At 22.8% G+C, this 27,161-nt stretch overlaps 6 protein-coding genes across 6 annotated transcripts; 2 read left to right on the plus strand and 4 right to left on the minus strand. All coding sequences in view use genetic code 6, as the record gives it.

Annotated features, from left to right (window-relative positions):
- Positions 1-1,403: 1,403 nt before the first annotated feature.
- On the plus strand, positions 1,404-2,980 carry TTHERM_00298360 (hypothetical protein; the record flags this gene model as incomplete). The annotated part of the gene is made up of 4 exons (XM_001024470.1): positions 1,404-1,721; positions 1,827-1,975; positions 2,061-2,393; positions 2,485-2,980. The coding sequence occupies 4 exons, from the start codon at positions 1,404-1,406 to the stop codon at positions 2,978-2,980; spliced, it is 1,296 nt and encodes a 431-aa protein (XP_001024470.1).
- A 3,748-nt stretch (positions 2,981-6,728) lies between these two features.
- Positions 6,729-12,124, minus strand: TTHERM_00298370 (zinc-binding dehydrogenase family oxidoreductase; the record flags this gene model as incomplete). Its single annotated transcript, XM_001024471.3, has 4 exons — positions 10,776-12,124; positions 10,114-10,604; positions 9,943-10,065; positions 6,729-9,883 (listed from the first exon to the last, which is right to left on the minus strand). The coding sequence occupies exons 1-4, from the start codon at positions 11,933-11,935 to the stop codon at positions 6,729-6,731; spliced, it is 4,929 nt and encodes a 1,642-aa protein (XP_001024471.3). The 5' UTR covers positions 11,936-12,124.
- A 709-nt stretch (positions 12,125-12,833) lies between these two features.
- Positions 12,834-13,832, minus strand: TTHERM_00298379 (trans-2-enoyl-CoA reductase, putative; the record flags this gene model as incomplete). Its single annotated transcript, XM_001470960.1, has 1 exon — positions 12,834-13,832. One exon carries the CDS (start codon positions 13,830-13,832, stop codon positions 12,834-12,836), a length of 999 nt encoding a protein of 332 aa, XP_001471010.1.
- A 529-nt stretch (positions 13,833-14,361) lies between these two features.
- TTHERM_00298380 (Rab5-interacting protein (Rab5ip)) lies at positions 14,362-14,763 on the minus strand (the record flags this gene model as incomplete). The annotated part of the gene is made up of 1 exon (XM_001024472.3): positions 14,362-14,763. The coding sequence occupies one exon, from the start codon at positions 14,761-14,763 to the stop codon at positions 14,362-14,364; it is 402 nt and encodes a 133-aa protein (XP_001024472.2).
- A 755-nt stretch (positions 14,764-15,518) lies between these two features.
- Positions 15,519-17,897, minus strand: TTHERM_00298390 (hypothetical protein; the record flags this gene model as incomplete). Its single annotated transcript, XM_001024473.2, has 1 exon — positions 15,519-17,897. The coding sequence occupies exon 1, from the start codon at positions 17,850-17,852 to the stop codon at positions 15,519-15,521; it is 2,334 nt and encodes a 777-aa protein (XP_001024473.2). The 5' UTR covers positions 17,853-17,897.
- A 373-nt stretch (positions 17,898-18,270) lies between these two features.
- On the plus strand, positions 18,271-27,003 carry TTHERM_00298400 (hypothetical protein; the record flags this gene model as incomplete). Its single annotated transcript, XM_001024474.2, has 31 exons — positions 18,271-18,936; positions 19,146-19,573; positions 19,625-19,958; positions 20,033-20,245; positions 20,295-20,509; positions 20,586-20,763; positions 20,821-20,930; positions 20,984-21,143; positions 21,200-21,376; positions 21,450-21,588; positions 21,648-21,919; positions 21,985-22,175; positions 22,229-22,412; positions 22,460-22,618; positions 22,695-22,832; positions 22,900-22,992; positions 23,044-23,270; positions 23,380-23,520; positions 23,581-23,774; positions 23,826-24,603; positions 24,698-24,849; positions 24,909-25,075; positions 25,133-25,261; positions 25,322-25,393; positions 25,447-25,658; positions 25,896-25,990; positions 26,043-26,134; positions 26,192-26,334; positions 26,392-26,682; positions 26,741-26,815; positions 26,871-27,003. Exons 1-31 carry the CDS (start codon positions 18,469-18,471, stop codon positions 27,001-27,003), a joined length of 6,360 nt encoding a protein of 2,119 aa, XP_001024474.2. The 5' UTR covers positions 18,271-18,468.
- Between the last annotated feature and the right edge of the window lie 158 nt (positions 27,004-27,161).

Raw genomic sequence — 27,161 nt, forward strand, 5'->3', positions numbered from 1 at the left:
TCACTTGATGAAAGAAAGAAAGAAAATCCTAAATTACAAACTGATATGCGATAAATTTACAAATTAAATTAAAATAGACAGCGATATTAATTATTTTTATATTAAATTTAATTTTTTATAAGGTTTAACCAAAAAATAATCTAGATAAAAAGATGATTACTTTTTTTTACAAAAAATTAATCCATTTTTTTTAAAGTCAAAAAATTTATAAATTACTAAAAATAATATTCAGTACTTGCATATACATCATTGTAAAAAGGTATTCTCTGTTGAGAAAATATATCAAAATTGACGAGCTATTTTTTTCAGTGAAAAAATTTATTTATCTGAATTATCCTATGTTAATTTTTTAATTTCTAGCAAAAATTAAATTTGAATTAAAAAATATCTTGTTGATCTAGATTTATATTAAGGAATTTTTCCATAAAATAAATAGTTTTATAAAATAAAATAAACACTCTACTATATTTATTTTCAATGTTCTTTATAAATTTACTTGAAGTTTATTTTATACTAATTTAAAAATTTATTACAAATTAACTTAGATTTAACTTGCTTCAATTTTTTTGTTGAAATAAATGATATTCTGTTTTATTTTTTTAAATTGTGTGTAAGATACTGATGAATATTACCAAAAATATTTAAAGATTTTATTTTATAATATAATGTCTGATAATTTCAAATTTCTTAATCAATATATATTTTATAGATCTAATAAACAAAAAAATTTAATGATCCATCTTTCACTTTTATTTATTTGTAACAAAATAGTATCCTGATGCTTTCTGATAAAATTTTTGCATGTAAAATAATATCAAAAGCGCTTACAATAAAAATATTGCAAATAAATTTTCCTTTAATTATCTCAGAAAAAAGACTATCTTAATTTAAAAAGATCAATAAAATTTTCTAAATATAATTAAAGACCGATAGTCTACAATTTGTGTGCAATAAAAAAGTAATTAGGAATAGATTTGCCTATAAAATAATGGTGAATCAAACTGTAGGTATGTTAAAGAGAAAATTGCATTTATTAAAAGAAGTAGTCATTAAATGACTTACAATTCTTAATTATACACGATTAATAATAAATTAAAAAATCAATTCAATTTGATCAAAATAAGAATTTACTTTATATGTTTACAATCTTAAGCTTTGACTTTACCTTTATTTTTTTTTTACTGAAGGCATACAGATTAATTGAAAAGAAAATAGAAACCTTAAAATTTCATAATTAATTAAAAAGTAATAAATTATTTACAAAAAAAAAGTAATAACAATCATAATAATATTAATTAACTAATCACCTTTAATTTAACAAATAAATAAATAAATAAATATACTTTCTAACTTAAATAATAAATCAATCAATTAATAATTAAAATAAAAAATTCTATTATACCATGAACATTATTTATTCTATTCCCAGCTTCGCTCAACAAAACTTAAACATGCCATTTGACTCTGAAAACAATGAATATGACAATAACAACATGACTTTTTCTTCATTAGACGAAAATAATTCTACTTAGTCATAAAATCATTTATAACTAAATAATAACAACAGCGCCTCTAAAAATTATTTCTCCTGTCCTTTTAATCCTAACAAAGTTATCTTAAAAAATTCAAATTCTAAAGAAAAATTTACTAATATTTAACCCTGCAATCTCTTCTATAATTTGAATTCAGAACAAGCATCTGACTTCTTCTATGCCTTCAATGTAACTATTTTCTTCAAGCCTTTGCCTTCATTAAACTAAATTACTTTATTTATTTTTTGAAATTTATTTTCATTAGATTTAATTCCTTGATTTTTTATTTAATAGGTTCTCCCTATCAATTTGAATTACTTATCTGGAAAGAAAAATTTCTCATTCCTCAGCGAATTAAATCGTAATGTTGACATTTGTGAGATGAGCTCTGACACTAAAGCTGTTCATATCTTCTACTAAGACATTGCTGTATTACCTTAAACGTAAACTATTATCATTGATATTTTGTATTTTGGTTTATAACACTTCTTTTTTCTAGAATCATTAAAGATTTTTTTAATAAATTAGTTACAGTCTAATTAACAATTTATCAGTTTAAGAAGAAAAATACTAATCATTCGCACAGAAGCTTTAATTAGCAGCTTAATTGACAATCAATATGAACAACTCAGTTTCTTCTTGCAATTCTTAGCAAAACACCTTTGGTTCCAGATCTAAAAATATTATCAACGAACACTTTGCTTCAAAGAAAGACAAAAGAATGTTTGCTCTCTCAGGTTCATTCAATCCTAAAAGCTCTAGACACCAATTTTCAGTCCACTTCTCCTAGGAAATGATTCACATACTTGGATACGAAACTGACAGCTTTATGCTTAAGTGTTCAATCACAGGTTTTAATGAGTAATTTATTTATTTTTTTATTAATTTTTAAATGAATAATAGATCAATTTCGATTGTAAATTCGAGCTCTAAAATTATTTATTAAAATTAGATTTATGATGACAAATGAGTTTATAAGTAATATGCAAACAATCATTGAAGCATTACCAACTTAAATTATGACTTCTTCTTAAAACGAACCATTAAAAATCAAGCAAAAGTTTTACAAAAGCTAAGACGAGGCTATGGAAGCAGTTTTTTCTGTTTATTTATTAAAAGGCTCTTCTCTTTAAAGCATATCCGAATCTATTATTGTTTTCGAAATACTTCATATTCTTGATTTCTAAGTTTCCACTAAAGGAAAAAAATTTGTAACTAAAAAACGTTAGTTTGATGTTAGTGAATCTGTTTTCATTGAAAGATACTTAAAAACTTTGAACCAAGTACCTTAATAAAGTGACTTTTAACTCGACGAAACAAGCGGAGAAAGTAGAAATGATACATCTTCTAAGAAGACTAAAAAATCGATCTAAAAAGCCAGTAAAACTTTTGAAAAAGGATAATAAAAGAGAAAGAGCAGAAAAGCTAAAGATTTTATTTCCTACTGAAAGCAAAAATAAATAAATAATTGACCAAACCCAGTTTGGTCTTCAAAAACAATTCCTTAAAAATAAATATAATGACTAAAAATTTTATATCTAAATTACTATCGAGCTAAATTAAAAAATAGACGATTAAAGAATTCCTAATTGCCACTAATAGCAGCAAATGCATATCTTATTATTAATTAATTTCTTTCTTATCATGGTTCTATTTGAAACGAAATATTATCATTTATTGATCAATTACAGAATGATTTGATAAAGTTACACACAATCTCATCTTCTAAAATAATCACTAAAAAACATTAGCAAATTTTAATTGATAAAAATATTTATTGACAAAAATACAATTATTTCAATTGAGTACAAATACAAAAATATAGCTTAAACATTAATTCATAAAAATCTTAATTGATATTATAAAAATTTACTTACAAACTCATCAACTATCAAAAGAAACAAACAAATAAACAAAAAAAAGCTCATAAAAAGAATAAACTATTGATTAAAATACTCTCACAGTATATTTATAAAAGAAATAACTTTTATTTATTATAAAAATAATTTCAAATTAAAATTTATAATCTCATTTTTACCTCTCTTACTTTGTCTTTATATATAAACTAATTGTTGTCTTGAAATTTCTAAATACAAAAAATTTACTAATCTAATGCAATTTTTAGAATTTTTTTCGATTGATATTTGATTAATTCTATATATTAATTTCAATTTAATACAATTGATTAAACCCTATCTTTACACCTCTAAATTCACACATATTATTTAAAGCTAATATTTTTTCCTATGCAAGTCAACCAATCTATTCGTCCTAATACCAATCATAAATAGCTTAATAACACAATAAATTTCTCTCAATACTTCTCTTAAAACTGCTAAATCAAAGTAGAAAAAACAAAAAATCAATTAGATATCTCAAAAACCTCACAAACAACCAATGGTTTAGCTGACTGATAGTAATTTTATATAATAGGAAAAAGAACATTTAGAACAAAATTTGGTTTCGAAATGTGCGTCATCATCCAATATCTGGATCTATGCCTAGATTACAAAATAAAGTTACTGAAATTTAATTTTTGATATATTAATTAAATTACTCATAAAGTTTCTTTTCTCACTTATTATTTATGTAAGATTTTGATTTGTATGATTAAATTCTGGTAAATTAAATAACATCTAATCAATGAATTTGTGCTGGAAAATCGAATAGAATAAATAATCTAATATGTAATTTACACTTTTTAGTTATATTAATTATAGCTCAATTATTGTCTCAATTTTAGTTTTAACTAAAATTTACACTCTCTAAGTACTCCTCAACTCCTTGTCTTAATCACAAAAATAAAACTTATCAATTTTAATTTATTTTTTATCTTTTTTACTAAATTTAGTAAATTAAGCTATTGAATCGATATGTAATATTCCACTTTAACTTATGCAATTTATGCGCTGTTTGGGTAAATATTTTTTATTTTACTTTCATTTATTTACCATAAAAACAAAAGATAATATCTCTTTGTTTGTGTTTTCACATAATTAATAATTTTTTCTTGTAAAAACCCCACTTTTATATTTACAATTTTACACATATTAATTTTTTATTAAAAGAATATAATCAATCATTTATTCTAATCATACAAATTTTTTCACAATTTAATTACATATTTTTACTTTTATATTTTAAATCCAAACATTTATGTCATTTTAATATAAAATAACTATTTTAATTCATTTTTCTATGTAATTTATTGTAGTTGATAGTTGCAATTAAAACATCAAACTAATTTAATTTGTTTTCAATTTAATTTTTTTATTTTGAGCTTTTTCTTATTTAAATACCTAAAAATATTTGATTTATCCATTTTATTAAAAATAACTATCGCAGGGTAATGAAGAGAATATTTTTAATATACCACTCTAAATATGAAAAAACTGAAGATTGAGCTTTTAAGTCATTAAAATATAAATTTTAATGCAATTTTATTTTACATTTCATTATAAATAAACAAAAAAGCAATTAATTTAATTTACAATGAAAATGAAATGTTAATGAAAATGTAAGTTATTAGTTTAAGTAGTTATAATTAAAAGATTTAATCCATTAGCTTACATTAAATTATTATTAAAGGAAAAGTCTCTATTTAAATCAAATTTCAACACCATCCACTTCATTTTTATAAAAATGACTTGCTGTATATTATTTTGAAAATTAAATAAACCTTTATTTTCCATGATAAAATATTTTACTATAAGTAATTTTTTATATTTTATTTCTCCTTTACGATAGTTATACATATCGTACTAATAAAAATTTCTTCTAGTTAACTTCTATTAACTTGATTATTTTAAATAATAATATTTAAATTTCAAAAATAAGGATATAATTTGTGCAATATTTTTAGCAATAATTTTTCTTTTATTCTTAAATATATTTTTGTTTTCTTTTGGATTTCTAGGATAGTTATAAGTTATAAAATAGTTGATTTATAAAAATTCTCATAGGGAAAAAATCTAATTTTAAATAATCACTAAAAAATTAAAATAAGACAAATAAAAATGAATTACTGGTATATTATAACGCAATTAAAACATTTTTTTTCTTCTTAATGAATATTCATTTTTGAAAGTAAATAAATTTAATACTATGAATTTCAAAAAAATTTAAAGATGAATAAATGCAAGTAAATCATGACTTAAATAAATACATTTTTTCATTTAAGATTAGCAAAATTAACAATTATTTTCTTTTATTATATTATTATTTTTTTTATGGTTACAATAAATAAATCACTTGGTTCTATCTATGTAAAATATTAAGAATAATAATAATATTCTTAAGATATTAAATTTAAAGTAAAAATAAACTTGATTTTATAAAAAATAGTTTTTTTAATATTTTAAAGATGGCAAACTAATATACTTTATTATGTATTTAAATTATATACAATTATTTTATGAATTGAAAAAAGATATTGAAATATTTTAGATTTTAAAAGAGTATTAAAATTTTTATTATGAATTATTAATATCAAGACTTCTCCTAATCGTATTTGATTTATTAAATCAGATTTTAATATTTTCGATGCATTTTTATTTATAAACTTTATTTAACAGTTGATTTGCTTTTGAATACTTATATTTATTTCTTATTGTAATTTATAAATTTAGAGTTACTATTTTGGATAAATACCTGCTTACATTTATCTAAACAATCTTGTACTTAAAAAGTGAAGTTTAATGTAAGTATGCTTAATATCCTTTGTTATGGTTCAGTCCTTCCTAGACTCTAATTAATCAATAAATGATGTTAATTGTATAGAAAAAATTTAATTTTGTCTTATTTTAAATGTAGAAAAAATAAATTTGTGACGATTAGTATTTATCTATCTATCTATTTATCTATTATTTTATTTTTCATTGTGAAATATTTTATGAAGATTCTGATTGAAGGATTATTCCATCAACTTTTTTTAATGAATTAGACTCATCAATTAGTTTAAATGAGTAATCGGTTTGATCTATTTTTAGAAATTAATCGACATCTTCAATTCTAATTGTGCTTTGTATTTCTTAAATTTAGTAGCTAAGAGTAGCCAAAGATCTATTTACGACATGAAAAATTCCTTTCAATACCTAATTAAATATAAAAATATTATCAATTTAAATTATCTTAAAAAGAAAATTTTTGTTGAAGTATTTTGGGAATTTTTTTCTAAAAAAGTATTTTTTATGAAACTCATTTAATATTTAATAGTTGTTTTACTGCTCTTTCATACTGATCTTCTTAGAGTACTAATATGAAACAATAGCTAGGTCGCATTCTTATATGTTCTTCTATTTCTGCAAAAATGTTTGGGTTTGTGTGCTGGAGCTTATTTTTTAATGCTTAAATAAGTAGATTATGATTATTCTACTTTCTTTCTATTTAAATTTCTATTTATAAATAAGGTTCAGTTGATCTCTCTACAGACTAATATGTTTGGTTGTCATTAAAATGAGAATGCAAATTGCTATTACTGTTACTATTACTGCTGCTTCTATGACTACAGACTTGATTGTTATTTAGATTATGGGTGTTATGGTTAGAATTAGAACAATTTAAAATGTTATTCATATTATTTACATTACTTTAATTTATTCGAGAAGAATTCGTCAGATGAACATTTTGCTTATTATTGGAAATTACATTTTACTTTGTAGAGTTGTATTATTCTAAAGTATTTTCAGTCGTGATGCTCTGTATTACATTATTTTAATTATCATTCTAAGTGTTTAGGTGCTATGACGCATTACTGAATTAATTAGAGGATAACATCATTTTATTTTGGTTAGTTACATTGATGTTTAAATTATTATTGCTTGTATTAAAATAGCTTCCGCTACTAACCATTTTTGACTACTCTTCACTTATTTTAGAAGGAAATTTCGATAGATAAGGGGAGTGAATATTCTCAACACCCTCTTTACTTTTAGTTTAGCTTGAAGAAGCTGATTGATATTAGCTTTAAGCTGCTTACTGCAAATCTTTCTTAATTTAGTACTGATTTAAGCTCTTTGTTAGGTTTTATATTATTTAAAAGCCATTCATATATTCGAATCTTTGACTTGCTGTTTAAAAATTCTATTCATTTGTGTTTCTTTTGAGAAGATTTTATTCTTTTTTGTTAAGGTTTTCTTAGATTTCTTATGATTAATTAAATCTAATATTATCTTCATCATTTGGACTATTTTCGCCACTCTTCACCCTTTTTATAGAAGTGATAGAGATACTTGCTTGGTTAATAGCAAAATTTTAATTTGCTGCTTAAGGATTGCTTTGGAGATCATTGAAGTCTTGGTTGTAATTTTGATTGTTGTTAACTCCGTTTAATGATTTTTAAGATGATAAGTGAGAAGATGGAGCATTTTTTATTTTAGAAAATGAAAGCATTTGAGCATCAGCATAACTTTTCAATTTATTTTCTTCTGGAATAAATATTTCATAACTCCTGCTTGAAAGCCAACTATTATTTGCTGATGGGTTCTGTTAGTTGCTTTAATTTAAATTATTAGGATTAGCTATAGTGTGGTTAAGTAAATTAAATATAGTAGTAGTATTCTAATTCTATGATATTTCTTTTTATTCCTAAATGTTATGAATATTATTTTGGTTATAATAAATTTTATACTCGCTAGGGATTTGTTGCAATTGATTTTATGTTGAACAGTTTTCAATTTTATTTGTTTTTTGATTTTCATTGCTCTATAAAAGGTTATCTAAAATTTATATTTGTTAAGAGGAGGAACCATCATCTAATGGCTTACTGCTTGTGTTATTACTTTCTCCACTAGCCATCAGCTATTATTTTTTATGGTATTTACTTTTTGAGCCAGTTAAATACTGCTCACTTTCATAATTTAAATATTCTTAATGCTATTTATAAGTTGTATTTGCAGGCGATTCACACTCCTCAGAAATTCTATTCAGCAGAAAATTATTTAGATTATGACTTGCTGAGTTATTTATAGAGTTATTGGTATTACCAAATCCTTAAAGATTATTTGAAAGCTAGTTATTAGGGTTAGTTTGTTAGTTTTTTATATTTAAAGGATTGTTATTTCCATTTGTTTAGTTTTTTAAGTTATTTAATGAATAATTATGATTTTAATATTAATTATTTTAGTTGGCTTATAAAGAAGTTTGAGTAGCTTCTAAATTTTTTTGCTGTTGAGGTTAAACTAAAACATTTTAATTGCTAGAGTATTATTAGTTAGTTTCGTTTAGTTGAGTTTAATTGAAACCACTTTTATGTTGTATGATAGGAATACTGCTTTGTAGTTAGTTATTAGCATTTTGAGGGTTTGTAATATTTTTTGATTCATTGTGATTACCAATAAATGTAAATGTTGAGCCTACGTTGCTTTGAGTTGCAGGTTAAAAATTAGAGGAATAATCTACTTCTTTATTTTTTTTGTTATTACTGTTATTTTTATTTTTACTATCACTTTTATTTATGTTAAATCTTAGATCTTTATTTTAAAACTATTACAATGATGAAGGTGCCGTATTTAGTGGAATTGCAACTTTTTTAAATGTCTCGGCAGATATTTTTTAAGGTAGCTAAAGATTGTGTTAATCGTTTATAAATTTAGCTGTTGGTTACATAAATTGATAATTAATTTATTAGGAAGAAGTTTAAGTACTATTAGCTGGATTATCATTAATCTAACTTAGAATTTAAGACGAATAGAGATTTTTTTGTTATGATATCTTCTAAAATCCATCCATTATAGCTTTCCTCAAATTATTTTCATCATCGAATTCTTTTTTATAAGCAGATATCGTGTCGCTTGGAATCATTGATTTACTTGCATTAGAAAAATCATAACTCCAAAAGTTTTTGCTTCTCTAATATCCCTTTGTCTATGCATGATTTTATATTGAAAAAGAATGTGCATTTGTTGAACCTTAATATGATTAAATTAAAGGAATAGATGGATTTTTTCCTGAGGATGATCCATTTTGAGAAAAAGAGCTTGCTTTTTAAATGATATTTAATTTAGATTTTTTAGATAGCAAATGTAGAAAATCATTCATATCTAGATCATACTTTTCAAATTAATTTAGTATATTGTTTAGCATGAGGATTAATCTATTTTATCTCTTACTTGCTTATCTTTTTAAAATTTTGTCAATGTTTTCTTTTATCTTTTATTTTAAATCTATGTCTATGCTATTATGGCTGCTTCTAAAGTTTTCTACAAATCCTTCTTAGCTAGAGCAGCTGTGTTCTTTTCTAAACGATATAAAACCCTGATCAGTGTCTAGCTGATTAAGAGATTTAACAATATTCATACTACAACTATTGCTATTGTTTCCTAAATCGTTTACTAAGCTAGGACCTCTGTATCCTTTAAAAAATTACAATATTTGAATTAATCTAAAACTTAAACTTATTGAAAATAATTACTTGTATTTTAATTATTTTATGCTGAAGACGATAAGTGCAATTGCTAAATTTAATTCTAAGCCTTTAACTTGTTATTCTTACATTCTTTATTGCTTTCAATTTCTTCTCTATCTATTTTATTTTCTAATTTTTGCTATAAATACTTATTATCATACAAATAATTTTAAATACCTAATGAGGGTTTATTTGAAACATTGACAGTATTTTTATCTTTGATAACTGAAAATTCGTGGTTTTGATCTCCATCATATACTTGTGAGTAGAAACTTTCTTGCAGGTATTAGTCTTCATCAGCTTGATCAGTTGCTGCATGATTATTTTAACCCATACTAGGATTTTCAAAACAGAAAGGAGTGCTTGTGAAGGGTAAATTTGCATTTGTATTCTATTACAGTTTTTTCTCCAAAACAATTGTTGTAGGTGTTTAAGATGTGTTTTGGTAAAAATTACTGATTGAATAGTCACCACCTGAAGCAGATCTATAGTTTGTGTTAGATCTATATGGCTGCTGCTACCTATACTTGTTCCTAGTACTATTGTTACTACTATGTTAATAACTGCTAGAATTTACATAATTATGATAAGGCTCTTCTTCATGTATTGTCATTACTCTTATATTTTGACCATTTTATAAGTTTGATTCTTCGTTAGTTTAATTTTAGCTTTTAATTAAAACATTAAATCTAAATTGTAAATAAATTACTTGTTAAAATGTAAATTAACAAATGATATAATTTTAAAAACTCATCTAATCATTCTTATTTCTAATAAGAATGAATGTTAGGAATTCTTTTCATATAATGGTTTATAATATATGTTGTAAAAAATAATACCTATATTTGAAGTAAGGAAAGGAATAAGGGCAACTTTAACTCCTGTAATGCTAGTTTCTTTTTCTATGAATTTGCTGATTAAATAGATCGTTATTTGCTTTCCTGTCTAAAGGTGACAATTAATTGTTGGACTCAAATTCACTGTTATTTAAATGAGGATCAATTACATTTAAAGAATATTATGGCATATAAGTAGATGAAGATGCTACGGAAGGAGCTACTACAGACATTTAGGGCGTGTTTTATTGGGAAGGCTAAATTCCTTTTTGATTTTATTATGAATATAAAGAAGATAAAGATTTTTCATTATCTCCTCCACTTATACTGCTTCTCCTTGTGGTATTTCCATTCCCGTTATTGCATATACTGTTCCTATTACTGCTAATCATATATCTATTTTCGCTTTTCAAATTTTAAGAGCTATAAACATTATTAAGATGCTTATTCTAAAACGTTAGTTATGATTCTTGCTCTTCTCTTTCTTCTGAAATCTATTCTAACCATTACTTTGAGATTGCTTGAGCATACGAATCATACGAATTAGTTCGGCTGTGACCTGAATTTAAATAAAAATTTTTTCTTTTCTATAGCATATCATCATCTTCTCCTTAATATCTATTTTGATGAAAAGGGTTATATTACTGTTATTAAGACTGAGACTACGAGGTATTATATTATTGTTAAAAATTATCATTATTTAATTTTGCCTATTGATTAGTTTTTTTTGGCAAAGGTCCTTGGTTAATAGCTTCCAATTCGCTTTTTGAAAAGTAGAGACCTTCATTTTGGTTTTTAGTATCACTTAATTTGCTGTTTTGTTCATTTTATTTTAATTTGTGCAACTAATAAGTATCAAAGTCGTCTTCCATAAATATAATCTATTTAGTAATTTTATCAAATAATTTACGCTATTTGCTCTAGTTATAAAATGGACAACAACTGCAATGAGTAATAGTATCTTCTTTTGGAGAACATTTGCTTTAATTTATTTTTTTCTTTGCTAAAGCCTTCTCTTATTATTTATTTTCTTAGTTTGAATTTGAAACAGAAAACATATTTTATTAATTCTTTTCAGAAATCTTTGATAATTATAATGCTTGCTATAATTGAGCTGAAGTATAATCTTTAAGATGATTTGATGTCTTGAATGACTACTTCATGAATAAAATTGCAACTTTTTGGGAATATTCCTTCTCGTAAAACTAAGTTGTCTGAAAATAATTCCTTCCGCTATCCAAAAACAATAGAACGAGGTTATTTACTTCAGCTCTTTTAAAATTATGTGTGTATTTATGTATGCTAATACCTTGAAATTTAATGTCTAAATATTATAAAATAATGTAATATTTAATACAAATTTTAATATTGATATTTATATGTGCTATATTTTTTTCATAGCCTAATATTATTAATTTGAAATATAAATAGAGTATATTATTTGATAATTAATTGAAAAACTCTATTGGTCTTTTTAGATATTTAAACATACTCTGTGCTAACACCTAGGATTTTCAAAAAAAAAAACACTCTATTTTTCTACAAAAAATATCAAATAGGATTTATTTAAAATGTATTCTTTTTAATTCTAAAATTAAATACTAGCCACGAAAAACCCTAAATTACAATTTTATTTTTAAATAAATTCATCATTAATCTAAGTTCGAATCTGAATATTGAGCTTCTAAGTATATTTTTATTTTCTTCTTTCTTCAGTCCATGCTTTAAATTTTTGAAATTAATTTTTATCTGTTTAAAAATATTCTACTTATTTAAATTTTAATAAAAATTTGTTAATCTTTATTAATTGAGAATTTTTTCTTAATAGAATTTTATTTGAAATAAATAAAAATAATACAAATTTATAAAATAAATTTAACTAAAATCTATTGTGGATACATTTTTATTAGCAACCTGGCTTTTAAAATGATAAAGGATAACATTTATTCATAGGCTAAACAGACATTCTACAAATAATTTTACAATTTACTAAGTTTACTCTTTAAAAAATACTTTTGATATTGAAATAATAATATTTTGTTGAATTTGTTTATATTTATTTCATTTTGTAAAGTCTAAGACATACTTACCTTAGCCTGAATTATTTAAGGCTAGCTTAATTAACTCATTAATATTATCATCATCAGGCACCTGAGTTTATTGTATACGAGTTGAAAATGTGGAAGTTATTTGATTTTCTACTAATTTTTTTATTTATTATTACTCCTCACTTCCCTTCTGCTCATACCATTTTGATAACCAAAATCCTTTTATTTCTTTTTGTTTAAAAACTAAGTCTATTGGATCTATATCATTTATTTTATTGTTAGAAAAACGGCCATAACCTACTAGCATACCAGAATTTTCAAGGTTTTTAAAAATCAAACCTGAATATTCACCTCCGAGGGCATCGTAAAATACCTTAGCCTTATTTTATTTTATTGTTTGAACTAACTCTTAATCAAATTTTTCATTTGTGCTAAGTAGAACATGAGTTGCTCCTATATCATAGAGATTCTAAATTTGTTCCTGTCTCCTCACTATTGCTATTGTTTTTATATTTTAATTATTGAATAATTTTATGCTCATTCTTCCAACTGCACTATTTGCTGCATTTAGGACCACACATTAAGCATTTAACTTTCTAACTATATCTAGAAATCCGACAGCCGTGAAAGGGTTGATAAAAGGGCTGCAATATTAATCAAATTGATTGTTATGTTCTATCTTACTATCTAAGATAATTGAATTTTATTTTTAAACTGGAAAATAGTCTGCCCATGTTCCATAATTAATTGAATCATCAGCCCAACACATCACATTTCTACCGATTAAACTCTTATCACTTGCTTCAGCTATGATTCCACACCCTTCAAAACCTCCTATAGTTGGAAGAGGCTTTCGCAATCCATAAAGACCTTTCACATAATATACATCAGATGGATTTATAGGAGCATAACATATTTTAACCAAAAACTAATCTATTGGATTAAATTTTGGAATATCTACATTCTTTAATTTCAATCTTTCTCCATATCTTGCAACTTAAATAGCTCTCATTTAATTGCGCTAAAATATATACTAAAACTCGTCAAAATTATAATTAAAAAGTTTATTAAATCAATAAATAATTATTGAAGTATTTTATCACATATATATCTTGCTTGCTTGATGAATAAAATAGCAATAAGAAAAGATTTGAATTAATATCTTATTTGCAATTGAACAAGTAAATAAATATCTTAATAACATAAACAATCCTGATTTCTTAATTCACAAATTTTGTATTATAAAATGAATTTATTAGATATAGTTTGTAAGCAAACATCAAATTATATAAGCAAATAAAAGGCATTCAAACAAAAAATAAAAAATCTTTTTATTATTTATCAAAATATTTAGCCTTTACTATTTTATAAATTTAGATGATGTATTTATTTAATCAATAAGAATAATCTCTAAATTTGGATTGTAGCTAATGAAAAAATTTTCTGAATTAAAAAAAAACATACTTTGATATACTTTACATTATGAATGATTAATAAGTTATTAAATAATAATGCTATTAGTTTATTCAAAGCTGATTTTCTCAAAGGTCAGTGTTTGCTTAAGTAGATGTAGGAATTATTGGAATAGGAACAGTAGCCTTGAGGTAAATATTAGTGTAAGAGAAAATCCATGAAACAACGAAATTCATAAAAGAAATCATTAATGACTCAGTAAACAAAGTATTTTACTCTACTTTGTGGTCTTCAACACCTAAATATATGTAGGCATAGACATAAGTAATTAAGCAATTAAGAGCTAAAAATCCAGCAATTGTGAATATGCCAGTAAAACCTAAAGTACCTGCTACAATACCACAGATCAAACCAAGGATTTATCTAAAATAGAATAATATTGAGAATAAATCTTCCTATGAGGGAGCGCTTCCTGCTGTTAAAGCAATCTTTAAATAACTTCCAAAACTTTTGCCTTTTTGTTTACTCATATCTATCAAAATCTATTTATTAATCTTCTATGCTATTCTTAAAAATTAATTCAAAAAATTTAATAATTTAAATATATTTTTATTTAGATGATTATCTAAATTTCTTTCAAATTCAATAAAAATTTGCAATATTTTTCCATAATTATTACGTGTAAAATATTTAATTTTGTTTTGTGAAAATCATCTTTAAAATACACAATTAACATCATTTAATTATTTTGACTTTTTGTTGTACATTTCAATTAAGAAATAGATTAAAATAAAATCAAATTTTAATAATATATTCTTATTTTTCATTAAAAGTGAAATTGATATTTTAGATATTAAATTAATTTATTTTATTTTATTTAATTTTTACATTTAAAATTAATATTATTTCTTACATTTATTTAACCAATATTTAACCTAAAAATTTATCACATATAAACAACTTATTACTTGTTCCTGTTTATCTGATAATTAAAAATAAATTAAAAGATTTAAAAACAAATATATATATCTTATTTAATATATAACCTAATGAAAATATATGTACGGTACTTATAAAATTATAAGTCAAGCAAATTATTTTTTATTTCTTTATTATATATTAATTTTTATACTGATTTTCATATATTAATAAAAGTTATGAACATAATATATAAATTTTATAAAATAAACACAAAATATAGTTATATTTTTATATTCTTATTTCTTTATATTTTTAAACTATTTTTACAAAAATATTCTATAATATTAAATAAGTTAATTCAGCTTCACTCTTAAGCATTTTTGATATATTCATCTATTTCCCTTAGTATTGATAAATTATTTTGAATTTCAAAATTAGATGCTTCTGGAATCTTAGCTGACATTTTTTGGTCAATCTGTTCCTTTATTGATTGGTGATTAAGTGCAACCTTTACTTTATACTCTATCCCTTTCCTTATATCTTATTCTTCATTTTTTTCACATTATTCTAAATATTCCTCTAACATTTTTTTCTGTAAATCTTTCTCTAACTTACTATTAATTTACTTTTAATTAATTTATTAGGCCCAATCTTTTAGTATTTCGTCATCAACAGGTTTAATTTTTTCTCTTTTTATAAGTTTATCTACTCCTTATTATTTTTACTCACTACTTGAGCCAAGTTGCCTTTAATTCTCTAACTCTTTAACATATGTTGCAATCCTTTTTTTCTCAAATGCAATTTTTGAATCTTCATTTGTTTCATTCATGTTGACTCTCTTAAACCTTTCGAAGTAATCTTATTTGATACCTTCATAAAGTTATTTTTATTTTTTAATCTAATTTTTTTTTTAGATGTCTTCATCATTTTGTTATTTTTGTAAATCTTAAATGAGTCTTAAATTATCTTATTCTATCTACTTTTTCTCCTTTTATAATTATTCTTACTTTTCCTATATTTATTCCTCCAATAATTGTGTTTGCATTCTTTTTTTATACAATTGTTCTTATTTTTAATTTTATTTACTTTCTTTCATTTATTCTAGCTACTTTTTAGTTATTTGCTCATACTCTTAATCAATAATAAACTGTGTTTTTGCATTTTACTGTTTTTCTAGAATCTGTTTTTCTAAGTCTTCTTTAATTTTATTGTTTAACTCTTATTGCTTAAGTTGATCTCTTTTCTTTTTATCCTCTTCTTTCTAAATTTTAAACCTTGCAATCAAAGTCCAAATATCATTATTGTGTTGTTTCAGGTAATCTTAAGTAGATTTAATATCTTTTAAAAATGTATTAGGAGTGTTTATATTTTACAAAGATTACTTTAATACATTTGGGACAATGTTATTTTCTTATGTTATTATCATAGAGTTATTCAAATTATTCTTTTATTGAGGTAAATTATTAGCGTTGTTTTGATTTATTATTAAGCTAAAATTCAAATCTCTGTTATTTGTATTTTATGAAAAACTTCTTTCTTTAATGTTAATATATTTATTTTTTAAATCACTTGTTTGGTTCTAAAAATAACTTGTTAAAGGTTATTAGTTTTTGCTCAGCTCAACAAGAACCTGCTTGTCCGAAATGTTATTTGTCTTAGCTTTATTCTAATTCGAGTTAAATAATTGTTTAGAAATATGATCATTTACTTAACTTAGCTTATTTTTTGTACTGAGTTGCTTAGTTTAAATAACATCAGTAAATTCGTTGATCAAGGTTTATGAATTATTTACAAATATATTCTTAGGATTTTCAGCTTTTTATGATGATAAAAATATTAACTTGTTCCTCTTTTACAATTTCGAATTTTAGTTTATATTTTAAGATAAATTATCATCTATATTAACTTCTTTAGCATTGAGTAATTATTTATTACTTCTATCTAATTAAACATCATCCTATTTTGATAAATTTTTATAGTGATTTCTTTGAAATTAAGGTCTCGAAGGTGAGTTGTTAAAAGATTAAGATGCCCTTTAATTGATTTTTAATTTTTCATCATTTAAAAAAGAATTAGAAGGCGAAGGATTATTGGATTATCTACCTTTATATGCTAATTTTCTTTTATAGTCTTGACTATTTAATTAGATATATTCATCTTAAGATGTATTTCTGTCTTTATTATTATTTTTAGGTGTTTTGCTATAGGGATTACAATATGCTTTTAAAGCTTATTCTCTTTACTACAAAACCATTTAAGGCGATTATTATCGTTAAGAATTTAAATTAGTTTTTTCTAATCGATTAATTCTATTTTCATTATTTTGTTGATATTTTTAATACACTTCATTTGATGTATTTCTCGTTTTAAAGAGTTTAGGAAGCTTCATTTGCTAATCACCTTATTGATTATCTACTTATTCCTGAAATTGATGTTTATACATAAATACGTTTTTATCAGGAGAAACTTGATCGCATTATGAGTTGCAAAGAGTTTCTAATCTTTCTTTTAACTATGTAATTTAGTTTTATTTAAGTTGTTACTTTTTGCCATCAAAGACATCACTAATCATATTCAAAACTTAAGAGTTAAGTTTTTCATTATTCTTTCCAATCTTTTTAAGATAAAGATTCTCAAGAAGTTTACGAACATCTTCATGAAGTTTGTAATGAAATGCGTGAGGAGGAGATTAAGACATAGGAATTTTACAAAAGAGCTTTATATTTGCTAAGTATGATAGCACTCTTATTGGTTAACTATTACAAAATTATTAGTATATATTGAATCTAACTTATTAAATTTTATTATTTTGCAGATATTTTAGATTTTAAGTCAAATAAATTTCTAAATGAATAAATTATTGGTTATTATCTCTCCTATTAGAAATATATTTCATGTTTACATAAATATGTTAATAAATTTTTTTTAAAGGTAAAAAATGAGTAATTCATTTTTTAAATTAAATTATTTCATTTTAAATATTTAGTAAAAAGTAAAAAAAATAATAATAAAAATTTGGAAATAATTTTTTTATTTTCAAAATATTTTTAAAATAAATCTAATATTACACTTAAGAATTTAAATTTGAGATTTATAGTTGTTGGAGAAATTTGCTTAATATCATCTATCTTATTAATTAATAATTTGCGAATCTTTAGATTCAAAATTTTATAATTAGTCAGCAATTAATTGCTGTAACTTTTTAAATTATTGAATATTTATTATAAAGCATCAAAACATAATATTTATTTTTTATCTATACAAACTTATTTAGTAGACATTATCATTAATTAGATTAACTAAAATTTAAGCAAATGGATAAGCTGGTTGGTATGTGCAGTAAGTTTATGGATGTTGTTGCTTCCAAACTCTGCTTCAGAAATGGAGATAATGAAGGGAAAAAAAAACCTACAATTAATGTTACTTAAGCAATATAAATGAATTAGCAAGAATAAGATGATACAAAAGAAAAACAACTTCCTGCTACTAAACCACATGAAATACTAAAAAGAGAAATAGAGTCACTGCTAAAATAATTATAAGTATAAGAAAAAAACATAGATTACTTCATCCGAAATTTTGAAAAAAAATTTGGATATGAAGATGATTTGAATGCTTACAATGAATTCATAGGAGAAATACATAAATTTATAAATAAAGCAGAAGAAAAAGATATAGAAGATGAAGATGATAAAGAAAATTTAATCGAATTTAAGAACAGCGAATTTTATAAAAACCTGTAAAAATTTGTACAGGAGAGAAAAAAGCTTAAAAAGAAAAAAGTAAATTTATTTTATTGAAGAAATTTTAGATACATTTTGAAAATGCTATGAATAAAAACATAAATGTAAGATAGCTAAATAAGCAATTTAAGCAATAATATTTATATTAATTTATAGAAGAGCATGATACTTTATTGAATTTTATATCGTTTTATCAAAATTTTAGTAAAAAAGGATTATGCTATTTTTAAACATTAACTATATAAAAGGATGAACTCAAAATTGATGGTATATACTTGGAGTAAAAAGGTCTTAAAAATGATGGATTTTTTTAAGAAATAATGCAAAGGTTAAATAATTAAGCCTAAATAGATAAAAGATAGTTCAACTCAAACATTCTTAAAGAAGATCCATAAATTAAAGATATATTATCATTTACGACTTTATCAATTATAAATAATAAATAATGCTAACCAGAATCTTATGAATCTTCTTAGGCATAAGATATGCTGATTTAAGATGCAACGGAATGGGTAAAAGATATAGAATTGATATATATAATATCTTCTAAAGGTGATTAGCATATTTATCAAGAAAACAATTTATCACATCAATAATAAACATAATTTTTTGAAACTCTCTAAAAAGTAAAAGAGTAGGGTAAAAGTAAAAATACTCCTTAAGATCATTCAATACAGTAATTTAAATATTTATGAAAAACAGAAATAAACATTTATTCTTTTTTTAGGGATATAAGTGTTCAAAATAATATTATTTCTCTTTAACACTTGGAAAATAATACTGGCTTACCCACATCTCAATAGCTATAAGAAGAAAAAGTTGAAAAAGAATTGGAATAGTTCCAAAATGATGAGTTTTCAAATAGTTAACTTGATGATTTTTAAATGGATGATGAATAAAATGAAGGTGAAGATTAAGATAATGATTATGAAGATTTAGATGATAGATAAGAAGCTTAAAATAAGCTTCTGGAAGTAATATAAAATGCTCTGGCAAATATAGATTAATAAAAAAAATAACTTAATAAAATGTAAGAGAAAACAGGTATTATTAGAAGAACAGTAAAATCTTTATTTATTTATTTAATTGTGAATTATGCATTTTAAAAATTTTTAATTGTAAATTAAATTTTAAGGTTTGGTTTGCTAAAAATAAACGTTTTGTTGCATCAAAGCTTTAAGTAGAGATTAATTGGATTGATGGGACTATTGCGGATGTTGCTAATTATTTTGAGTAAGAATTTAAGCTGCAAAAAAAAATTAGAGAAAAATATCAAATGATGCAAAGCTAATATGTTTTAAAAGTTATCCATACAGCATTTTATTAGCAATAAATATTCTTTGGTTCTGTAAAATAAATTTAAAAAATAATTAAACTTGACATTATTTATTTCAAAGCTTTTATACATAACTGTCGAGATAAAAGAAACAGGGGAGCACTGTCTGAGAGACTTAATAAAAAAGAGATAGGAGTAAGATAATAACTATAAAGATGTTGAAGTAGCTTACATAATTTAGATTATAAATAATGCTCTATAAGAAGCTAAAAAGTTAAATGTTTATCATTCTAACATTAATGATGGAAATATATATTTCTTTCCTGATCTCAAAACGTAAAACAATTAATCTAAAATTTAAATAATATTAAAAAGTGAATGAATATTTCATAATTATTCATAATTCATTTAGGTATAAACTTGGAGATTTTATGTTTTATGATTTTGACAAAGATTTTAGAAAAATTGGTAACACTCCATAGAGTAGAAATAGAATAAGTGAAAAAGTTGATTAGAATTCTCTTATTTTTCATGCACCAGAAATTTTAAAGCTATACAAAAAGAATATTCAAAATTACAATAAATAGAAAGTAAAAAATTTCATTTATTTGCTATTTTAACCAAATAATTTTTCATTAAAATTAAAGGAAGAAGCAGACAATTTTAGCAGAGATATTAAAAAAAGATAATTAGAATTTTTAAAATCTTTGAATAAGCAACTAGATAATCAAGGGCATTTTAACTTGCATCAAAATTTGTAAGAAAAATATCGTAAAATATAAATTGAAATGCTTTTATATTAATTAAAAGACCTAAAACGATTAACAATTTTGATGAGGTGTATTCTGTATTAGAAGAAAGTAAAGATTATCTAACTCCTGCTCAGTAGTCATAAATGAGAAAGCTAATTGCTGAAAAATATGATGAAATAAGAAAGGATCTTGAGTCTGGAAGCGTTGATGTTTTCAAAGTATTTTTTAAATTAACAATAATAAATTAAATCTATTTTAATCACCATAAAATTAGGCAGATATTTATAGTCTAGGCATGGTTGCTATAAAAATGATTATAAAAGGGAAGCTTGAATCTATCTACAATAATCCTAAAAAAACACCAAAAGAAAAATTTATTCAAATTTTTAGGATAATTCAAAAATAAAAATAATTTATTAAACTCATCCCTTTGCTCAAAAGAATGATTGCTGTAAAAAGCTTATAATATAATAATTAAAAAAAGCATTATGGGACATATTTTTTTTTGATAAATAAAAAAACAGTTTAACCCAGATAAAAGATTCACACATTAAGAGATTGAAGGCTTTATTTAAAAGTTGAAAAAACCACCATCAAAACCTACAGATGATTTGTTTTACTAGATTTAAACTTAATCAAATGAATAATAATTTCTAACTTAATGTAAAAAATTTGTTAAATTTTTAGATTGATTTAATAAAAAAATTATTTATTATCAAAAGTTTAAGAAAAATAATCTTAAGACAAATAATCCTAAGACAAATAAAAGGAAGTAATATACAATCTATATAAAGTAGCTCAGGGTTATTATGATCTCAGAAGTTATTAAAAAGCTGGTAAAATATATAAAGAGCTTCTTAACCATCATGAAATCTTAACTGAAAACCTTCAGCTCGATCGTATACTTTAGATTCAGTTTTAACTAGCCCTTACTTATTATGAAAGAAGAAAATTGGCAAATGCTAAAATTGTCTTTTTTGACTAATTATAATTGGTATATTTTAATTTTTTGAATAAATGTTTTAAATTTAAATAATAAACGTTTTTGTAACTCTAAAGGCAAAGGAATATATTGAGAAGAATTAGTTAGACATCAGATTTTATAGACCTTACTACTATCTAGCTGGTATCTCGTTTATGGAAGAGTAGTATGATTCTGCTCTTAAATATATAGAAAAACTTCAAAGCCTAACAGAATCTTATTTAAATTAATATTATTTCTGGTCAAAGTGCATGCTTTAAATATTAGAGTAATTTTATTTGCAGGTTAACTAGTTATTGATAATTATTCTTATTTTATTAGAGCTAATATACTTGGCGATATGAATAACAATTTACTAGCAATCAGAAAACTGAAATAAGTATACAATCAAGCTGGTTAATGGTGCCTTTAAAACAATTTTAATTAAGAGTTATATATAGATATCATATACTGCTTGGGTATTTAATATCTTTAATCGGGTAATTATAAGTAATCAGAGTTAGCAGTAAGTTTTCTAATAAATAAAATATCATTTAAATTTATTTTTTGTAGTTCAAATAAACAATTAGGTGTATAAAAGAAAGAAATAACCCCTTTCTTTCATAAAATGTTATTTTGATGAGCATGGGTTATCTCGGTGTAATCGGATTCGAAATGAATGAGCTAAAATTATTATCAAATTACACTCAAAAATGTTATGATAAAATACTTGTAATAAATAATTTTAACATCTAAATAATTTAACTAAATGAAAACAAACAGAATTATTTCTAAAAAAATAATAAAGGTCTATTAAAGAAGTGAAGGAGATTATGTAGATACTATTCTGAAATGGCTCAATAAATTTGGATAATTTTTGCCAGTTCTATTAGTAAATTCAGAAATCAAATAACTTATTGATATATTATAAATTGGTTTATCTAAAGTAAATTTATTATAAATTTTTATTCAAGTATTGAATTCAAATTTTCTAATAATTAATTAATGAATAGGTTTAAAAAAATTTATATCACAATGAAATTCAAATTTACTACATTATGGCAAAAGCACATTATTATGCAGGAGATTTTAATGGTAGCATCAATGTAAAATTTTAATTTTTATTTATTATTTTTATTATTCATAATTAAATTAAGAAATTTTTAGATGCTTTGTAAGCCTATAATGAATCTAGCAAAGTATTACTTGATTACAAGAGTAAAGGATAGGGATCAACATACAAGACAAGGCAATAAATTATCTTTAATAAAATTGAAAATGAGAAAATTAGAAAATAGAAGCTGCTCGATATGGAGAGAGATAAATTTAAATTTAGATTCTATCACTTTTAGATTCCTTAATTTAATCTTCATTTAGTGGATAAGTAATTAATTTTTTTTTTAAATAAAAAAATGTTTTTAAGATCATTAAATTAACCAATCGTTCTTAACATTTTTGAAAGATTTTAAATAATTTATAAATACACATAAAAGGGCTCTTATTGCAAATATATATGACTGGCTGTGCTATCTCTATTTTTATTAGAATAAATTACCATAATCAAAAGAGTGCTTCTTAAATTATTAACAGATTATGAATTAAGTTTAAACATAAAATGAATAAGTATAAATTAGGTAATAAAATTTTTTAATTTATATATCATTTCAATATTTATTTTGTTGACTTCAATATAGATTTTCACTTAGAATGGGAAAAATTTTCTTTCTCTACCAAAATTACGAAATGAGCTTGTAAGCACTAGCAAAGAGTTTAGGGTAGCTTGATAGTATTCCAAAATTCTAGCTGTCTTACACTACAAGGTAACTCTATTCAGAAATTGTTAATCTCTCAGGTTTAATTGCTCTTATTCTCTAGATAGATGACATAGGTACATATGATTTATTATATTAAGAAAACCATAGCATTATATTTTAAAAAGGATTTAAAAGGTTCGAAGAAGGGTTAAACTAGTTTGAAAATCAAGAATTTAATAATTTAGAAAAATCAAGCCCACTCAAATCTCCTAAATCTAATTTAGTACAATCCAAGTAATTTTCTGAAAGTAGTCCTCGAACCCCTGGTTCAAAAAAAATAGAAATGATAAAGGTGAAAGATTAGGAAGAAGTAACGAAGGCAGATTTGATAGAATCATTATAGGAATAAGAAGAAGAAGAAGCTGTTCCTGATATTTTCAAAGACGATGAGGAAGAAGAGGAGGAAAGTGAAGAAAGCCAGTAAAATTTAAATTAAAATTAGTAAAATGAGAACTTGGAAGAAATAGAAGAAGCAGATGCATAACCAAAAGAAAAAGATATAGAAAAGAATTATAGATACAATTTGGAGTTGGATGAATACGAAAAAGATGAATTAAATTTAAACAAGTTGTCATAACAACATTTTTTAATAAACAATTACATTGATATTACATTAAATTGCATATATATTGGATTATATGAAAAAGCCCTTCAGTATATCCAAGAAGGTTATAACAAAATTTTTGGTGGATAAACAACAAAGAAAAAAAAGAAAGCTAACCAAATTTCATAAATTGATTTTAGATTTATTCTTGGATATGTTAATGCTTTAAATAAAAATGAATGGAATTCACTATATCATTTCTATGAATGCATGAATATTTGTCAATCTATTTACGAGAAAAATGTTGTGAATAAAACCTAGAAACAAAGATATGCCATAATATGTACATATGTAGCAAAGTAAATAATTTTTTTTTAATTTTTTCTTCTTTTGAGATTTAAATTTTTTATTAAAAAACATCAAAATAAATAAAAAACTTTAATAATTATTAAGTTAATTCTGCAAGCTCGGAGTGTACAAGGAAGCTTTTGTTTTTTAAGATAATACACTTAAAATTATACAAAAAGATGTTGAAGTTGTTTAAGCCTAACTAGCATCTGTTTGTACACAATTGAATAAGTTAAAACAGGCTGACATAGCAATTAGTAATCTCAATCATAATTTATTATTGATAGTTTATTAAAATTTATTTAAATTCATAAAGGTAAGGCAAAAAAAGCAAAATATGCAAATCCACAAGATCAATTAATAGTTGATTGTAAATATGCTGAGGTTAGGTTAAAATATGATTAAGAAGAGGCCATTAAGATATACTAAGAAGTTATGGTATCCATTACGGATCCAGAAAATTTTTAAGCAATTAGCTATAATGTAAAATTTTCTAAAAATAATAAAATTAAATACAATGAATTGAATTTTATAAAATAGACTAAAGCCTTTATTTTGAAATCTATTGCTAAATTTGTATTAGAAGTAGATGATTAACTGATTAATATTTAAAAGATCTACGTATTTTCACAGTGTTTAAATTACAGCTTTAAATTTTATACCATTTGTGTAACATAATTAAAAAACACACTTTCTTGATCAACTTTATATTTGAATTTTAAAATTTAGGATAATTAAGAAGCTATGGTAGAGTGCTTAGTTATGTTTGCAGAGATGTACTTTAACACGTGCTTATATGAAGTAACTAACATTCTTCTATTAAAATTTATCTATTTATTATTTCTTTAATTTAGAAATGCTTAAATTTTATTGAGCAGTTGTACAATTAATAGTCCTTCAAAATAATAAGATAAAGAGTAACAAAAATGAAATAAAATCCAGGTATTTACGAAAATCTATAAAATTACTCTGACAGCATATTATTTAGCTAAAATATGATATATTAAGCAGATATTATCAGATTGTTTGCTAAATGTCATTATCACCTTAACACTGAATACAGAAGGTATTGCTTAATTTAAAGAGATTTATTTATTTATTTGGCTATATTATTTTCTATATCTTTACTAAATAAATATAATTTTTTTTAACAATATTTTTTATATATATTCCTCATTTATTTCCTAAATTGTATCAAAGATAATTTATATTTTGAGTTTTTGCATTAAATTATGTTTTTTTTATTAAATATTTTCTGTTATTTTTGATTTTTTAGCATATATTTATTTAAAATATATTATAGAGAATTTGAAGCTATAAGGGAATAACTTATTCTGTGTAAAGACATTTATGAAATATGTCTTCAATCTAATAATGAAATATAGCACTTTAAAATAAGTAAAAAATTATCATTGACTTCCTATAAATAACTCAAAAATTATAAAAAAAGACGATACTTTAATGTATTTATTTGCTGTTGAGTTGCAAAACAATGAATTTACTCATGATAGTTTAAAAAATATGGAAAACGAATTATAGAAAGTAAGAAATTAATTTTGAATTTACTAGAATATATAATTATTAAAATAAATAATATAGATTGATAGTTTTTTAAAATAAAATATAAAATCCTTTTGGTTTAATGCTGAAGATATAACATTTTTAGATATGGTTAGAGCAAGGTGTAAACTTGGTTATTCTTCTTTCTTTAGATCTTATTCTCTTTACTAAAAATTCATGAAGTATGTTTTTAAAATATTAAAATTTAAAGCTATACAAAATGCTAAAATAATTAATAGTCACAAACTTAATTCAATTGGCTTGAATTACAATCCAGAATTGAAGAGGAAGTTAAAAAATTTGGTGGAAAATGAAAAACAGCCTGATTATCTGGATTTCTTTTCACAATATTTTGTTCTCGTAGACAAAAGAAAAACAACTATTGAACAACAAAAAGAGTTTATCAGTGTGCTTTTTGGAGACCCAAATCACACTCAATAATTTAAACACAAAGCTAACGAATTACAAAAAATAATAGGAAGTAATTAAGGTGGATTTATAAATCTAGTCAAAAATTAAGTCAGTCAAATGTAAAATATTTTTGAATTTTATTTAATAATAATAAAATTTTATTTTTTAATTAAAAAGTGATTCAAGTTAAACTTTAAAGCAAGAGTCTATGACTTAAATTAATGATAAATACTTAATTGATAACTAGAAAGAGTAATTTAATATAATTTAATATATTAACCTTATCATTATACTTATATTTAAATAGGTATGTTTAAGAGGCAGAGAGAATCATATGGGATAGAATTTAAAAAATGACTTAAGACAACCACCCTTTTAAAAAAGAAATCTAAATGCTTTATTCTCTAATAGGAAAATATAGAGATTAGTTCAGAGATTGAAAATTTCAATTTTACAAATAAAATTAAGAAATTATTGTAAAATATATAATTATTTCATTTAAGTTAAGAAATATACCAAGAAATCAAGCAATAAATAGATTTATACTAAAATTAATTTTTATTTATTTATTAAATTATTAAAAAATATTTTATATTTC

The sequence above is a fragment of the Tetrahymena thermophila genome (genome assembly GCF_000189635.1).
Source record: "Tetrahymena thermophila SB210 genomic scaffold scf_8254379, whole genome shotgun sequence".
NCBI lineage: Eukaryota > Ciliophora > Oligohymenophorea > Hymenostomatida > Tetrahymenidae > Tetrahymena > Tetrahymena thermophila.